The 18,635-nt window shown below is 45.6% G+C and overlaps 1 protein-coding gene across 1 annotated transcript in view; it reads left to right on the top strand.

Annotated features, from left to right (window-relative positions):
* LOC146772887 (protein S100-A2-like) overlaps positions 1-8,437 on the top strand; it is a 40,441-nt gene extending 32,004 nt beyond the window's left edge. The window contains exons 2-3 of the mRNA XM_085637350.1: positions 5,152-5,298; positions 8,254-8,437. Coding sequence (XP_085493476.1) covers positions 5,167-5,298; positions 8,254-8,394 — 273 coding nt within the window. The 5' untranslated portion in view covers positions 5,152-5,166 and the 3' untranslated portion in view covers positions 8,395-8,437. The remainder of the gene's footprint in view (positions 1-5,151; positions 5,299-8,253) is intronic.
* The last annotated feature ends 10,198 nt before the right edge of the window (positions 8,438-18,635 follow it).

Here is an 18,635-nt window from a genome sequence, read left to right as displayed (position 1 = left end):
TAGTGCTTGTTGGAGCATGACGCTTGTGTATTTTTGGAGTGTAAGTGTTCCCGTAGGCATGTTGCAGCTGAATCAGATTTCTTACCCCGCCTACTGATATTCATCTGAACAACCACAGAAGGAAGAAAGGTTGATATGACACAACGGGGCTAGAGCCTAAGATCATGAAGTCAAACCACCAGCAGACCTAAAAGCTGAATCTGTCCAGGTTTTTCTTTGCCATGAACCCTCCTGTGTCCTTTGAACTCACCTTTAAACCTGTAAGTGGCCAATTGACTGACACCCCAGCAGGACCTGGCAGTCATATTTAACCTTTATATCCTTACAGCATAGTAACTCACCTTTGAAAAATGCCTTGGTGCGTGAACCTCCGTTGGTCGCACTACTCAATACAGCGAATATTTAAATTAATACTGTGCATATGAATAAAACTATGCACAGGCAGCTGAAATTCACACGTTAGTGAATGTGAAACCTTTTGGATTTGTTCATCGAATTAAGTTAGTCACCCCCCCCCCCCCCCGGGTGAAATCTTGCCCTCCCAAACTCATGCTAGTATACCAGGGAGCAGACGAGACAGTGGGTACAGGAGGGGAACATTATGTATCAATACCTGCCCTTTTTTGAATACTGGGAATGCCAAATGTTTAATACATTGTAGCCTATTTGTGCCTGTGCTTTAACTTATTGCTCCAACCCAGTTTGACCCCCAAACTTTGGGACAACTCTAGTAGTAACGTGACCTTAATGGTACGTGACATTCTACAAGCACTGCACACATCCTCCTTTGACCTGCTAGAGCCTGTGGCCATTCTGCTGAAAGCCCTGTGGGCCTGGGGGAGGGGAGTGCTACTAATAAAGTCCTAGGCACTCAGGAAGCATCCCTCACTGCTGCAGGTGCCCCAAAGTATTTAAAATAACACATTTAATGGGTAACAACCCAGTTTGCGCCCACCTTAATGTGCCATGCTATGATCAATTGGGTACCCCACATATCTCTTCCCTATGAAAAGATTAAACAAACCGGCCAAAGCACAATGTGCAGGCAGTGAGTGTGCCCAATGAGAGACCCCCAGTTCTGTGTGATACAAACCCTAACACACTGTACCAGTTTGTGCATATCATTTTGGGGAGACTAAGCCCTAATGTGCTCCCTTAACTGGATGATCCCCAGTACAAAGGTACAGACTGATGACCAAGGGCTGCGCCAGACAATAATCCTGTAGACATGGAGTGAATTTATGCCATCTCATGCCCTACAAGGCCGCTTGGTGCACCACCTCACCTAAACCAAGACAAGGGTGGATCACCGTGTCCTTATTACCTGAAAACCCATCCGTCACCTGCACTGACTGATGCGTCACAATGCTGGTGTCCCTCACCCTGCATATGTATCTCATAACCACATTTGCTAAGGTATCCCAGCGTGCCAAAAGGTTAGCCAATGTATTTGGATATGAGGACAGGGAGTAAAAACTGCCCCTCTAAAATAAAATGCCAACTGTACTGGTCATTGTTGGCATTTGTGCTCCAACCACATCTTCTCAGACTCATGAAAGACAGTACACCTTTCATGAAGCTCCTGGGATGGTGAGAACAAAAGTACCTCCCCTACCCTTTAATTGGGGGCCTGCCCCATGATCAGTGAATTGCAGCCCAAGTGCTGTAACCCAGAGATACCCAAAACGTATAGGACGTGGGATAGCATCGCCATACACCCCTTTGGAATAGCAGTGGGATGCACTGTCAGCCACCGGCCCAAAAAAAACAGAACGAGGGAAAGAGACAGATCCGGACCTGTGCTCGACCAGCTCCAAACATTTAAGTGACATTAGTAATTCTTTGCAAGTCTGCTTGTTTAACGTTCACTTTTTACCCAAAAGTGCAAAGTGTCATTGGTTGTCTTGTCTCAGTTCTATCTAGCACATACTAGAGCTGATGGTATCGGAGCGCATTACCTGCGCACCCGTTACAATATACAAGGACTTGCGCCACCTTACCAGCGCAGAGATTTACATGGCAGTGGCTCCGCTAATTATTTTGGCCAGAACCACAGGATTTCGCGCCGGCACGTGGACCTTGTCCCTCAGCTCCCAAGTCTTTTGCTGTTACACCAAGCACTGCCTCGAAGACTAAGTTACATATGCTTTCCCAAGATCACACAATTCTCTTCTCTTAAGCGGAAAATCTGGGAATGGAACTCCCGATTCTACATTCAATACTGTCTCCACCCCATTGCCCCCCCTATTTGGCCATGGTAAACCCATCAATGCATCTACATCTCTGGTCTTGCCCTTTTGAAAGGCGTTTTCAGTTTTTGTTTGGTGCACACCAGACAAAATATTTCCCCACGGAGCGAATCAGGCGAGCCACGTGCTCCTCGCCTGCCTGAGTCCCATGAAAACTGCGTAAAAGGACCCCCCTGCGGATACTTTCCTGCGGCCAGGGAGCTCTCTCCCTTGAAATGTACATGGAAGCACTTTTGTTTTTCACCCCGGAGAGGTGCTGCGAACTCCTGGGGTATGTTTAAAGCACCTACATGCAGGTGTCAGAATTGTGCGAACCTGTGCAAGGGTAAAGGTGGCAGAGTGTGGCCAGTGAGGGCCGCTTGGCAGAATCGCTGCAGTGCAGGCTGCCTCCCGCGACTCAAGACTCCCCAGCAAAATTTCTAATAGGGCAGTTGCCGTTTGCCATGGGAGGGACCAGGCACAACGAGGGGGGAGGGGGGCTCACCTAGCCCCTCTTTGCCCACACCGCCCAGGCCTGCAAGGGAGCCCCGGTGAGTACCCTAGACGGGCCCAGGCAGCGACATGCGCGGCACCGGGCCTGAGCCTGTATCCCAGGTTCTATGCTGTGAGTGCGAATACCCCACACGGCAGACCACCACCTACAACTGCTGCCATCTCTTCTAAGTGCCTACTGGGGGAGAAGGGGGGGGGGTTATTTGCACTTGCTGCGTGCAGCTCGTGTGGTACCCGTCGATCCCGAGTATCACAAAGAGGGTCCAAAATGGTGTCAATTGCAGCGACTGCATGTCCTGGAGAACGCGAGGGCTGACTAGACCGTGCTGCCATTATGGCAGTCACACCAGTCCCCGGCCACTAGTAGGGGGGTGGGGGGAGGGAGGCCGCGTCAGCAGATGACGCGGTGCTCCCTCCCCCGCAACGACCAATGGGTGAGGCGGCCTCTGTGAGCCGGAAGCACTTGGGTGCTTCCGGCTCAAACGTCCAACTTGCGACCAGGCAGACTGCTCTCATCCAGTCAGCCTGGGTGCCCTCTTTAAAAGGGGGTTGTGGGGAGCAGAACAGTCTGTTGTTGCTCCCCACAGGCAACGTCCACCGGGCCAGCTGCGGGCCCGTAATCTTCTTTCTTTTCCCACCCACCATCCCCTAAGGCAAGTATTGTTGCAAGGCTTGTTTTCGGTTGTGTGTTATGGATAATTATTTTTTGTCCCCTTTTCCCAATTTATTTGCAGGGAACAAAGCGATTGTATGTAATTGATTCTGTAGTAACGTATAAATAAAAGCACAAGTTTGAATTCCTCTTTCAGTCAGATATTGTTGTATTTAGGGTGTCTCTGGTCAGGCGGTAAGGTCATGATTGGTAAGCATAGTCTTCGGTCCTTAGCGGTCAGCACCATGTAACTCCAGGGGGTAGTGACAGCTGGTAAGTAGGCTGTCGGGGTGCGGGGGCCGGGGGAGTCATCCTTCCCAGTGGGCATCAAGGCACCATTCTGCAGAAGTCTTCAGCCCCCTGTAATGGAGTGTAAGGCACAGGGCGTAGGGGGGGGGGCCCGGGGGAAAGTATCCATCCGATAAGCTGTACCCCCTGCGCAACATTATTAGTACACTGGGATCGGGGGAGCTGCCAGTCATTGACTTTGCCGTAGGCTCTAGATGGGACACGCAGAAAGTAAATACATGCATTGATAGATTTACGGTAGGAGTGTCTTGTGTATTAGACTGTGTTAAGGTTAGCCGTGGAATATCTGACCATCAAATGTATCTGTACTTTCTGCGCAAAGTTTCTGTATATAATGTTTTTAAAATTGTTTGTTAATTTTAATAAATACAGCCGGGGTTACTCCCCTAATCCAAAAAATTATAACTTTTGGTGTGGTCTCCAATACTGTTACGCTGGGGGGAGGGGTGGGAGGGGAGGTAAGTGCCAACCATAACCCCAGGGTCTGTAGTTGGAGTAGGAGACATGGTTAAGTACCAGACCATATGCTCAAAGGGATGCTAGGATGGCTGGGGAGGCATGAATACCCACCCCACCTCCTCGGCGCACTAGAAATGATGTGCCTAAGGCAAGGGGATTCCTCCCTGAGTCCCGGCATTAGAGGTGGTGGGTTAGTGCCCAAATGGCACTAAAGGGCTGCCCTTTTAAGGTGGCCCCCTGCGTGGGTCGCGGGCAGCCGCAAAGTCTTAGATTTACACATTTCTTCAAATAGATCTGCAGTGTGCTTAAAACCATTGGCGAGACCCATTTGCTTTGCCAATGCTTTTTTATCTCTTACTCTGGGTCATAGTCGGATAATAAACACAAGTCCTAGTCGCCAAAATAAAGCACTGGTGGGAAGGGTCGGACTGAGAACCTAAAGCAGCTCTTGCCAATGTTGTCACACCACCCCCAAACCAGTGGCGTAACATAAGCCCCCACGGTGTGTGTGTGTGGGGGGGGGTCGCAAGCTTCACAGGCCCCCCCTCAGCACAAGTTGTTAGCCAGGTAGGGGGCACATCCGTGCTCTTTGCTGGGAGGGGGGGGGCTCGTTTCATTACATGCTGGCTCAAACAATGCATAGCGAGAGCCTGACCACTACAAGGTGAGATTTGGGGGGTGGGGGTGTCCCCCAAGACAATGTGTGGAAAAATGGTGCATTCTACAACACTTTTCATAATATATTCTCTTGCATTAGCTTTTAAAGCACAATACATGATCTTCCACTGCACCAGGATACCCAGTCGTACCCAGACACTCTTATGATGAACACAAAAAATAAAATTTCTTTCATGAAACATGAATTTAAATAAAACATAAGTGCACGCACAGACTGTTTAGCACAGCCAAGAAGCAAGAGAATGCGGCTTTGTCATTTTAAAGCTGGGATATTTTGGACCCAGACTGAGGGCTTGTGTACTTGCTTTACAGATTGCAACAGTCCAGATGCATCTGGAACAGCTGTGTGAGGCTATGATCCTGACATTCAAGAAATGCTCTGGAGCTGATGGTAAGGATGGAGAGCTGAACCAGGAGGATCTGTCCAAGCTTCTGAAGGAGGAGTTCCCAAGTCTATCTGTGAGTACAACCTATGTTTATCTTTAAATATACACCTATTGAATGTTTGCCAGTGGTTTCAAAGAGCGTGATTTAAAGGTCTTGCTGGGAATATTTCTCATAATTCAGTGCCGAATTAATTTGCAGGATATTTTAACTTCCCAAAACAAAAGTTAAATGCAGGTATTGTCATGCTTCCACAATATTAGTGCTGTTATTAGAACATGTATTACCATACTGGACAAGCCCCCCTGCAGGCCCACCCTGATGCAAACCTTTACCAATGAATCCTCCCCGTGTGTGAAACTAGGTAAACCAACGATCCGGTCTGTAAAAATGTACTGTCCCTCATCGCACTTTATTTTCTTTTAATTTCCTAATCCTATATCGTTGTACTACGAAAATGCATTTTAAATTGCTTGTTTAATTTCCTTATAATGCTCTTTGCATTTTAAAATCTGATTTAATAATTTTTTGTAAATATTTTCCCCAAACAAAACCCATATTTCCCAAAACATTGACCTGCCTGCGGTATCGGTCAAACATGAATTAAAAAAACTGAACAGGCTTTAAATCTATCTGAAGTGACATACAATCAATTCTAATGTAAAAAATGTATACAGTGTAACATGTAATATTTTCCAATATAGCAAGGAGGGGGGTGGTGAAGGGGGGGCATTCAGGTTACATTGTTAAAACTCTACCTTCAGCCTTGTGTTTTGTAAATGTCACCAGAACTGCTTGATGGCAATATAGGCCCATATTGCACAGTTAATCGGTATGTATTCTCTCCCCTATTTATTATAGGGCTTATTAGCCAAATGTATACCTGGACCTTCACAATGCTGCTTGCAACTTGCAGCTCAGCAGGTGCTTTCTGAGTTCCCCTTCATGTCTCTGGTTGGGTGCTGGCTTGCCAGTTCGGTTATCTTTTATTGGTACCTTCTACTCTATTGAGATTGGATTGTCTATGTAGACTTGAAGCTTTAAAGGCTGGATTTAGAACAAAGTACAGGATAATCCTTATAGAGACACTAGTACTGAAGTCCTCTTCCACCACTGACTTTTAACATTTGGCAATATTCCAAGCTTTTTGTTTGTATGAATAGCCTCTCTCAATCTCTTGATGCTTTGCTCCAGTACGTTTGCATCATAGCTGTGCAGAATGATTGTCTCCTCCAGATGTGAAATGTATTGTTTAGCTCCTACAGAAGGCATGCACAGCTGCCTAAATGTCACTGTTCAAGATTACCTAAGTAGGACTGTTTGGAAAGCACTCGTGCTCTCCACCTTTATAGTAAGCCTGAAGCTTGGGGTGAGAAGTTTAGAATACAATTCCAGAGTGCTAGCACTTGAGCCTTGAAGGCAGTGCACTTCTGCCATGCTATTTGGACGCCTTCCTGTCTACCACACTTGTTTCAGACAAGCAATGCTTTGGTATAATTTGAATGTCTAGAGTTGTGTGTACTTTAACCACGTTTTAGGATTAACAATGTATTTGCCACGGAGAGCTTGTAATCCAGAAAATACTAGCTTCTGGGAGGAAGCCAGGAAGGGTGAGTACATTTATTACATTTAATATTCTACAGATACTGTGAGCTTGGTTCACCCAAATGACACCTTCCCAGTAGCCTGGCTGGAAACAATGGGTAGGATTGGGTTATCTACCCGCATGGATGAAAGCACTTTTGTATCCCAAATTAAGGGGAAAATGAGTTAGTTTGAGCTTTCTGAAAGAACCTACTTTCTATAAATGCTGATGGGTAAAGATGGCCAACGCTCCAACTACCATGATTGAGGTATAGGAACTGGCCCAGTAAGTGACCAACTTACCTGCAGTCTAGTCAAATGACTAATGGCTGAGCAAATGTTTAGCCCTTTATAGTTATTGCTAGTAGACTGTTCTATCTGAAGTGCCTCCTTTATTACCCTGCCCTCCAAACCTCCATTTTATTTTTCTTCTCCTAGTTCAGGTCTGGAGGAGGGCAGTGGTTGTCAGGTTGTTCTGAAGAAATAGAAGGCAGGATGAGCATGAACCAACTACCCTATTAGTTTCAAAGTTTGCAATCCAATTCCCCACCCCCCCAGGTTCCTTTATTTAGCTCTTGGATTACATGCAATCTCCACAACACTAAATGTCCCTAGGTATATTTAGTTTCCCTCTATGAAAGGAGGGATAACATTCTAAACACAAATGTGACTTTTGGTTCAATCCACAAGTTTACAAATTGAGGGCAGAAGGACAGACTATGTTGGCTCTAGTGGTTCCAGGTAGGTGTACTTGGATGGCTTGTAGTTGTAACACTCCTCCAGTGCTTGAGGCTGAGGGCCGTTGCTGGTTGAAGGCCGTGGGACACCATGGATGCTGTAAGGTGTTGCAGAATAAGCAAACGCTCTAGGCAATTTCTGTGCCACAGATTTTTCTGAGCTGCATGTTTTCTCTGCAGCTTTTTCTCTCTAGAGAATGACCCTGTAAATGAAGTCCGTCTCTGCCCCGGACTTTCATCTGAGATGGTTCTTCCTTAAGGCAGCAGATGCAGCAACCCCAAGGGTGGAGCTTTATACTTGACTGCGTTCTAGGAGATCAGAAGCTGGACTGTGCTGGGAAGGTTTGTTTGTTAATAACCCATAGAACTTCCACTTGAAGGGTGTGTGTGCGCGCCCCACTTACCAGAGTCTGACATGGTATAGGGTTTGAGCAACCAGTACTAATAGACCTCTCCCTTGTTGGCTAGCCCATCTGGTCAAAAGTAAGATCTGCGAAACATTGGTTTCTGGAGAATGGTCTTATGAAATGAGTTTGTTGTACTGAGCCTGACAAATCAGTGTATAGAATAATGCAAACATTGAGGGATGGTGGAGGTTTTGGGAGGGAAGCGTCTCCACTTCCTTCCCAGCGAGAAAGTAGAATGTTCTGAATATAGTGCATTTCATTTTACCAAACCTTCTCCTGTGTGTTCCCTCTTCATTCTACAGGACTCTGGGAAGGATGAGGACATGATGGCAAAAGAGGTGATGAAAGAGATGGACTTGGATGGCGACCAGAAGGTTTCCTTCAGAGAGTTTGCTGTATTTTTAGCAACTTTGAGTATTCTAATGGAGGAATGTGAATCGTGATCTAAGCCCATTTTTCTCTGTTGATTAAAAAATAAGTATGCCATTTTGTTAGTTTATTCCTCTTTTCAGTAAGATGTCGGTCTTGACATGTGAGTTTTTCACATGGTTGATAGTTAAGGGGTGATATCCTGAAGTGTTTCCTGCTTTCCTGGTCTGCATGAGTGTGGGGAAATGGAGCAATGCAAGGCTACAAATGTGGGGTCCATGAATTTCCCATGTACTTTCCACTTTCTAATTGTTTGCAAAAGAGTGCCAAGTTAGAACTGCATACATTTTGTCTTGGAATAAAGTAATTATCATAAATGTGTGCAGCACTCTCCCGGTTCCCCCCTCAAAATTCCAGGCTGGTATGGAGTCAACTAGAATGTGCCTTAGGGTTATTGTAATAACCTGTAATGAAATTACATAAAAAAATGTAAACCTAAACTGGCCCTCTGGAACATGGTTCGCAGATGCATTCAAACCAGGTATCCCTACCGTAACTCATGAATCCTTTACTGGCTTTTAGTCAAAGATTTGTTTATTTTTCCAAATAGTACATTACACAGCATGTATGCAATTCTTACGGTGTCCATACTCCTCGATACAGGAGGTTAACTGGTATTACCAAGAGTAGTGTTCTTACAGCCTTGAGTAAGGAGACACAGCTTGAGAAATTAACTGTAAAACAAAACCCTCCAAGGCATCTCCTCCCTTCTCCGCACCCCCCCCCCAACAACCAGATACAAAATGTAGTACGAGTGGCATGTGTCATCCAGAAATGGGTTCAAGTATCACATCAGTGATTGGGGAGTTCTTATCCTTTCATGCCTCCATGCATGTTGTAAATCCTCCGAGATGGCCGACAGTGTGGTCGTGGGCTCAGTCAGGGAGAGCAGAATATTGTCTGCAAAGAGCAAAACCTTATGGTGGTCGCCTGCAAATTGTATTCCACAAATCTTTGGGTTCTGTCCGATCGTGGCTGCTGAAGGTTCTAGACTGAGCGCAAACAAGAGGGGACACCCCTGTCGCGTTTCCCTTCCCAACGGAAACACCTCAGTGCTTACCCCGCTTACCAGCACTCTAGCTGCTGGAGAGGGGTAGTTCACATTGACCATTGTTAATTTATCACAAAAGCCAAATTTAACGTTCGGTAAAGGAACCCCCCCATCCCCCCCCCATGTCAAACACCTTCTCAGCGTCTAGTGCCAGAAAGACAGCTGGTATCTTAATTTTGGAGACTCTCTCAATGATATGGAGCGTCCGTTGAATATTATCATGGGTTTGTCTTGCCTTTTTATAAACCACCATTGTTCTGGGTGGGTCAATTTCGGGGAGTAAGCCATCCAGTCGAGTGGCTAAGAATTTTGAATATAGTTTGGCGTCCAGATTCAACAATGCTATAGGTCGGAAGGAGCCACATTGTCTTAAATCTTTGCCTTGTTTAGGGATAAGACACCAAAGCCTCACCCATAGAGTAATCGCCCTACCCTCACCTGCCATGTAGTTGAACTGTACAAGCTGTGGGGCCAAATCCACCATATAGGATTTGTAAAATTGGGCTGTCAGCCCATTAGACCCTGGAAACTTGAGACATTTGAAACTTTTTATGGCATTGCGGACTTCATCGGTGATAGGGCTGCTCAGTTGAGTATTCTGGGCTTTCTATACTCTAGTGGTTTGCAAGTATTCAGACTGTGCGGCTTCTGTAGCTGGCTCTGCTGTGTAGAGATCTCAATAGAATTTCCCAGGCTTCCCCAGTATCCTGTCCCACAATTGTGTTGTGATCATCATAGATATCTCCTATGTGTTTGTAAGAAGGTAGGATCTGACTGCATGGTTACCCCCACTTTTGTTCCTGGTGTTTTGCTGGTTTTTGACTAGTCTGACTGGGATCCTGCTAATCAGGACCCCCCATCTGCTTTCTCCTTTAAATTGACATGCATGTACTTTAGTACACTCAGATAGGATAATGGGGTACCCTTAGAAGTCCTTACTATATGGTACCCAGGGCATGGGTACTCCCATGGGCTGAAGCATGTATTATGCCACCCATGAGAGGCCATGCAAAATGGAACTCTAGATACTGCAGCCTGTGTAAGCTGGTGCTTGCACCTCTTACTCTAGATATAGTTTACCTATATCTATTAGTCACAACACTTAAAACTTATAAGTCACCCCTATAGCAGGCCTTAACAATCCTGAAGGCAGGGTGCTGGGTTTTTTGAGACGGTACCCCTGCATGAGCAGAGCGCCTCTCTGCAGCCTTCGGAGACAATTCTCCAGGGTTGTCTGACTCAGCTGGACATATAGGCAGAGGTGCATTATAACCTTGTGGTAAATGCATCTCCAACAGCTGTATAGAAACATTTTGTGTTTGGTATCAAACACCTTGGAATCATACCTCCACACCAGCAACTGGTGTGGGAGGTATGATTCCACCCTTATGAAACGAGCTTCATGGGGTCACTGGTCTTACTGGTGCTAGCCTTCTCGACCTGGACAGCACAAACTGGATGCTGTCGACCAAAGACATTTATGCCCTCCTGCCGCTGAGCCAAGGAAGGTAGCACAATAGGCATCCTGTCACAGGGAGATGTGACCACCTCCCAGACAGGATTTAGTTTTTTGGGGCTGGCTGGGTGCACTCAGTGCCTAAAAGTCTGCACTAGGGCCACATTTGGGGTCACTGTGCATAGTCCAGCTCAAACCAGTTCTGGGAGCCATTGGCTCCTGCTCTGGCGTGAAACTTGACAAACTACATGGGTGTAGCCACCCCTCTGTCCTGACCCTCCCCTAGGAGGGTCCCCTAAATCTGACCAACCCTCTCCCGTGGGTATAAAAGGGATTACCTGGTTACAGGGCATTATCTTGTACATGGACAAGATTCTACGAGAAGAAATCACTGACCTTCGACAGTCTGGACACACTAGACTTTCCTGGACCTCGACTTGGTCCCCCTTTCCTGCTGAAGCTTAGTTTGTGCCTTTGCTCCATACAGGCTCCGTGCAGGACCTGTGGTGCACTTAAAACAGAAGAATCTCCTTGGAGTGAAGGAGTCACTCCCCTGCTTCGCAGGCACCTAAAGCACAACTGACTGGTCTGCTGCTCCTGACCTCCTGCCGACTCTAAAGATTTCAGCAACACAGGAGGTGGGTTCTTGAGGTTGATCTGCCCTCTCACCAAGTTTAAGGCCAGTATCCCTCGGTGACTGCGTAACCCGAACCCCTGTGCACTGTCCATTTGCAAGTGGCGTTGGTCATGCCTGAGCTTGTGCATTGGACTCCGTGTAGTCCTGACCCTGTGAAGTATTTGCACCAAAGCACTCTGCCTCCTCCCACCAAGTTCTCCGTGGGTTGGTACTTTGCAATCTTGCTTGAGGTCCCCTTGTGACTTCTGGTCATTAGGCCTGTGGGTCCTCCTGAGGGTAACCTTGCTTTCTCTTGGGCTTTCCTGGTTGCTCCAGACATGCCCTGACTCCCCATTGCTTGGAGTCCCCTGGACCTTGCTGGTCCACACCGTAACCTGCTTGACCTTCCTGCATGGATTGCATTTGCCAAGGCTTGTTGGTGCTCCAGCTGGACACTGACCCCTCAGCACTCAACATCCTTCGTGGGACAGCTTGCATCTGGCTCCTGGTCATCCTCTGTCTCCTGGTTCTCGTGGCTGCAGAGTACAGCATCCCTTTTTCGCAACTGAAGCACCCGACATCTGTGGCCATTCTCCTACCGAGCTCCTGGTCACTCTGAAGAGACCCAGACTCTCCTCTCTGCTTTCAGGTTACTTTCTTCTAGAATCCAGGCTTGGATTCCACCGGACACTTTTCACCTTCACGGCAGCAGTACTTCACAGCCTTCCATTGATAACGATGAGAGCTTCAGATGCCACTTCAGACCTATGCACCTGGCTCCTCTGGGATAGGAAGATCTGGTACCACAGTACCCATTGGTGGGGTGGCATCAAACTCTGAAATTCCAAATGGTTTGCTAAGTACTCCTAGAAGGGTCCTTAAACTTTAATAATGTAACTGACTTCCCCATAGAATTGTACAGAGCCTGCGGTCATGTTATCACACTGTACCTGGCCTGTGTGTGTGGGAGGTCCCCCTTACTTGGGTGGTGCCTTGGGGTCCCAGTGATTCTACGTGCTCTAGACCTTTTCTTGATCTGTCGTGACTGTTTATAGGGAGAGTTCTGTTTTTATGAATTGCATTAAGCTTCCCCCTCAAAGCTGTGACTTTCCTCTGCATAACCCATGTTGGATTTTCCTTATGGAGTCTCTCTGCCTCTTGTAATTCTATTTCTAAAGCCTGCCTGTCCTTAATCCGTGACCTTGAGGGCAGCATTTAGCGTAATGCACTGCCCCCTTAGGCCTGCCTTAAAGGTGTTGATGGTCACCCTAAGGGAATTCTCTAGTACTCTATCCCGCACTTGCATTTGGGGCGCAGCATCTCCCAGTCCAGGCATGCGCATACCCTTCCAGCAGGCATTTAGTGAACGATTTTGGTCTGTCCAATGCCCACCACTGTGGCATCCTGTGTTTGGGCAGATAGTCACAAGATGGGCACTGCAAATGGTCAGCTTGCCCCCTTCCTTGGATCCTGTGGGTGCCTGAAGTGGGTCTCTGCATGTGTGCACTCTCCGGTCTTCTGGCAGTTGGCTCTGGTCTCACGCACTGTCGCACATTGCTGGGTAAAGTGTTCTGCTACAGGCTGTAGTCCCGCCAGAGAGGCTGGCTTGCAAAGCCCTCGTCTGCTGTTCCGGTCCTCCTGTGTCTGTCCTCCTCGTCAGTGTCCGCAGGATGATCTCTCTGGTGTCTAACCCCTGGGTGCTCATTTTAAGCTGAGCTCGGGGAAAATGCCACAGAGCCCTAGTGGATCATGTCTGCACGGCCATCTTGGTTGGCCACGCCCCCTTACTGGCTTTTAATGATACTCTGTCCTAATTTAGGATAGTAATTCTCAATGCATGTTTGAAGGAGCGCTTTGAATCACAAGTACCTCACCCAACACCTACCCATGCAGGACATGCTACATCCTTCCAACCTGACCCTAAGAAGGGGCAAGGGATGTGACTCTAATGACTACAGTGGGGCTTGAGATGCTGTACTACTGCAAGTAAATATTGTCATGCACCTGAATCCGGAGAATCCATAGTGAACTGGTAATTGAATCTACTGCACTAATGTATCCCTGAGACCATTTCAAACCGGTCTACAGATTCTCAGTTCAAAGAACAATCCATGTTTTCAGATTGGAGTCAAGCTCTTGTGCACACTACGGTTATTAATAGCAAGTTCTGATGACTTCAAATAGTCACTATCTAAGTCATAATAGTATAAGGCTCCATAAAAAGGTGCGCCACATATAGTGCCGTATGTCTAAGGAAATTGGTCATGTGGTTCCTTTCAGATACAGTTGTGCACTCTGGAGCTTCTGGCATAGTCTCCAAATTAGATTTGGCATGCTAATCAAAAAAGGTGATGGAGCATAGATGCGTAGTCAGCAGACTGAAGATGTTTGTTGTTCAGGAAAACGTCTTGTAAAACTTACTCCAAAAACAGAACACCATGCCTCTTGTGGAGTCTCCGCTTATATCTGAACATCCCCGTCTGCCTCTATGCATTTGGTGATCCATCAGGAGTTGTACAGTATTTATAGTGAAGGAAATCCTTAAACGTTTGTAATGCTGATTTTTCAAGTCCATACATTTGCAAGAACTTTTTGTAACAACCAGATTCAATATATAAATAACATCCTAATAAGGAATAATCCTTAACTGATAAAATGGAATTCTGCTTTTACGTCATAATCGAGTATTGATATTAACTGGCATTTAATCTCTACATGCTCTAAAGACCTCTCATGCCACCTTATTGGTGGTAAATACACCTATGGTTATTTTATAGTAGGCACTTTTAAATAGACTCAAAGTTTTTTGTTTATTTTGTTCAGTTTTAATTGGACATTTGGCCCCAGCACTTGAGTACTTGTAGACATTAGAAGAACTGTGCGTCTACAATAAAAGGTATGTGTAGGCTGTCCTGGTTTAGGTTTAAACTTATAACTGATAAAACCCAACTGAAAGAGAAATAGCTCTCACCAGTAAAACCATATTAACACTGAAAACACCTGCACAACCACAAACTAAATGCCTTTCGAAGAAAGGAAAACATTAATTTTTTCCTTCTTGAAGGGGCCAATACAATGTAACTTTGTTATACAAGCTAGCAGTAAAAGTCTGGGATGACATTATTCTGCTTGGGTTTTGTTTGGGGATGCCACTAAAATATTGTTTCTTTCAATTTTGTCGTCTTTGGTCCAAAGATGCAGTGTTTAGAAGCATGTTTTAGAGCTAGTTTAAATATTTTATAAACTGTAGAGAACCAGGAAATATCAATCGTATTGTGGCTGCGTTTTGATTCTTTCACTGAGGGGTAAAATGGCTGTTTTCATAAGAATCTTTCCTAATGTGTCATCACATCTACCCACAGAGAATGGGTAAAAGCCCCTTAATACATCAGTCCCCAGTTTCTAGTGAGTCAGTATTGATAGTAGGCAAATTGCCAACACCTCTGGGTTAAACAGTTAATGCAAGGTATAGTGACAAGTATATGTGAAAAGAGGTTATCACAAAGTATCTGGGATAGTGGTTGAAACATGACACCAGACGTTTGGAAAACATGGAACGCAGTGTCACTTGGAATGCTCTGCAAAAAGGTTATTTCCAAGTTCAACAAAGACTGGAGTGATACTGTTTGTATTTGCAGTGATTCAGCTATTTATTTGAAAAAGTTGTGTGATGACTATCATAATTGATACCTGAGCTGAAGTGCTTCCTTGTGAGAGATCCTTGCCACTTGTTAGATGGTATGCTGAAAGCATCTTTACAATCTTCCAGGTTAATGAGGAATGCTATTGACTGACTTATTTAGTCCATTCTGGTGCACTGTTTTCTTAAGCACAGGACCTGAAACTCAAATATTTATTATTTGTTTCTTTGTGTGGCATCAAAGAATCATCCCAACTCTGTCCCTTAGCTGATGGCGCTCAGTCCAAGGGGCTATGAATGCTCTATTATCCATGTGGCAACTGTTTTGGGAATTTTTGCTGAGCGATGATGCCAAAGACCAGAAATATAAGGATCTTTGGTCACATAATGATTTGAAAAAAGTACACTACTGAATTCTTAGATTTGTTTTTATAGGAAAACATAACTGCTGTAGTGAACATAATAACAAACTAGATTCTGGAAAACACGCTTGTCTGTCAAGTGTTCAGCATAATTGATGTAGATGTGAAACCTCTTGAGAGTAGGCTGGGTGACACCTTTGGTGACTTTGGCACTGAAACAGGTTCCATGTTAGAGTGCTTGGTAAGCAATGGTGAAGAGCAATTCAGGAACCTGTATTTCTCAATGTATGAGAAATGGCTTGCAATGATGCATAGAAATGTCCCTTCACCACCAATGGTATTTTAAGTTAATGAAACCTCACTGTGGTACTCTGTTCTAGATCCCTTCTGTAAAGGAATTTCCTCCGTAGTTTCAAAGTGCTGCTTTATTTTTGACCGCTTCAATAACTCTGAGAGCATAAGCGCCTAGATCAGTGCAAATGTTGCAGAACCTGCCCTGAGAATCGCAATCTTTAAGTGAACCAGTATTGGCATAGAAAGCTGTGTCAGTGGCCAGAGCTAACAAATTGAGTACTGGCTGTTTTGTCGTTAACCAGCTCAAGTGCCAATGCTGTAAGCTTTTTCACAGAAGCTTACATGGGAAGGAAAGAGTCGGCGCACATGACCAAAGAATCACTGAAGTATTGTATGGTGTACAACAAGTTTATTTGCAAAAATCTATTTGGACCTCATATATATACACACTGTCTATATACCATGCAATATCAGTGCAGAAAGCAAGCAATAATAAAAGCAAAATGCTCCATAAACACTGTTAAAAACACTTTCTGTAGTTTTTTAATGGCGTGAATGTGTAGCCACTGATAACCACTGTTTTTAAGATATTGAAATCACTGGGGAAAAAAACACCAGAATTTACCAAAAATAGAAACTGAAAACAGGAAAGCCTAGGTATGTGTAGGAAATTGGCTTACTTGTTGAGGGAGTGTAATCCTACTCGAGCAGCAACCACCACATTTCTTTTCCGGGTGAAGTCACAAGCAAACCCCAAATTATCCTGTGCTCAACCCTCTGGTAGGTTAGCACAGAGCAGCCAGTTTTAACCCGAAGGCAATGTGTAAAGTATTTGTGCAACACTTCAAACAGTAAAATAGTAGTTTTTAATAAAAAAATGAGACCAAAATGACACATCCCATCATTTCAACAGGAGATGTTACATTTTAAAGATTTCTGTAAAAACAATGGCCCCACAAAGACTCAAATTGTGGATATCTGGTTGTGCCAGACTGGGTCAAAGTCACAAGTTCAGGCTGACCACGATGAAGCATGGGCTGGGTACTGGGACCAAGTTAGGTTAATTGACCAAAGTACCTAAATCGTGCTTTGCAGAGTGTTGTGAGGGTCGCAAATGTCTATTTGAGATGCAGAGAGGTTATGATGTGAGGTCATCAAGAAGCTCATTGATGGCTTTTAATCCAAGTCCGGTGTCAAGGATGCAACATGCAATGGGGTGGGGGGGGAAGCGCGCGGCGGTGACCATGCTTGGAATCTGAAGAGCTGCAATGCAGAGTCCAGTGTCATCGAGGCTGCCTGCACGGAGGATTTTGGCAAGCGGTGGTTCTGATGATGCGACCTTTATGACAGAAAAGATCCACACAGAAGTGAAATTGCATTGGTTTGTCTCTGGGTTGGTTCCACTGAGGCTGGCAGAGCACCTTGGGCTCAATTCCAAGGGTCTAGGGCTGGGGTGGCCCCACTTAACACAGCAGAATTACAGATGGTTAACTGCAGGTGTTGGGAGCTTTCTGGTCCTGAGCCTCCAGTCAGGAGGCCAGTCATCTAGCCCTTGGAGTCACTCTGGGGTCCTTGGTTCAACAGCTGCAGGTCTAGTACTTCTCACCCAGGTGAGACAAAAAGGCCAGCCCAGGAGGGCAGCTGTCTTTTCAGCACAACAGCTGTCCTTCTTCTGGGCAGCGTATCCATAGGTCCAGAAGGGTTCTGAAGACTTTGGGTCTGAGGTCCAAATATTATACCCAGTGCCTACTTAGAAATTAGAGCAGCTTCTACAGGTATCCACCCCAAGGTTTCAGGCATCCCCTGCCTCCCTGTCCCAAGCACAGTTTGTCTGGAGTCACAATGGGCTAGTGACCAGGCCTTTGTGAGCACTCGGGTCAGAGCCTTTGTGGTGTGCAAGTGTGGCAGATAACAATTGTAAACTGAGAGTAGCCTATCCTGCAAGCAAAGCCTAACTTCCCTTGCTTCCACTGTCTGAGAGCAATACACAAAGATCGACTGCACCTAGTCATGTGACCCAGGAACAGGCTACATGCACCAAACTATCAGGATAAGAAAATGGCAACTTTCTAAAAGTGGCTTTTTCAGTATTGTGATTTAAGAATCTGACTTTACAATTAGAGTGCTTTTAATTACAATTCTTTAGACCCAAATTCGACCTGTCTACCCGGTCCCAATGGAAGTCAGTGTATTACCTGTAATAAGGTAACTCCAATGCTCTCTTATGGGAGAGGTCTTCTTGCAGTAGTGAAACATTTAATTTAAAGAGTTTCACTACCAGGACATGTACAACTCAAATACATGCTTAACTTTAAAAGCACCTCACCCTGCCCTCTGGGCTGTTCAAGGCCTGCCCAGGGGGTGACTTGTATGTGTACACAGATATGGTTTGGGATGTGTATAGGGTGGTAAGGGAATTGGGCTGTAACACTACAAAAGGTAGGGTTTGAGGGGGATTTCCCCCAGAAGAAAATATTCTTATCTTTATCATTTGGGAGCGTTACCCCATGTAAAACAAAGTATGGATTTAGTTTACCATATATACTTGCCATGCATTGTAAATGTATTTGCTTGGTAAGGGCATTGCGTTTTAATGGATGCGTCCTAAAAGCATGCATTGTAATGCATGTGTGGTTATGTCATACAACCCTCCAAATGCTTTGCAACATTATGTGTGAGCTGGAGGATCCTTCCTCATCTGCCCTGAAAACAATAGTCTTGGTGCTGATCTTGTTCCTCAACTATTACAAAATCTCTAGGTGGGACTGCCTGTCTAACTTCTGGACAAACTACAAATTGTCCAGAATGCAGCAGCTTGGGGTCATTCTGAACCCAC

The sequence above is a fragment of the Triturus cristatus genome, chromosome 12, assembly GCF_964204655.1.
Source record: "Triturus cristatus chromosome 12, aTriCri1.1, whole genome shotgun sequence".
Classification (NCBI taxonomy): domain Eukaryota; kingdom Metazoa; phylum Chordata; class Amphibia; order Caudata; family Salamandridae; genus Triturus; species Triturus cristatus.
The sequence above is the reverse complement of the archived record's forward strand: the minus strand, read 5'-3'. Positions and strand labels throughout refer to the sequence as shown.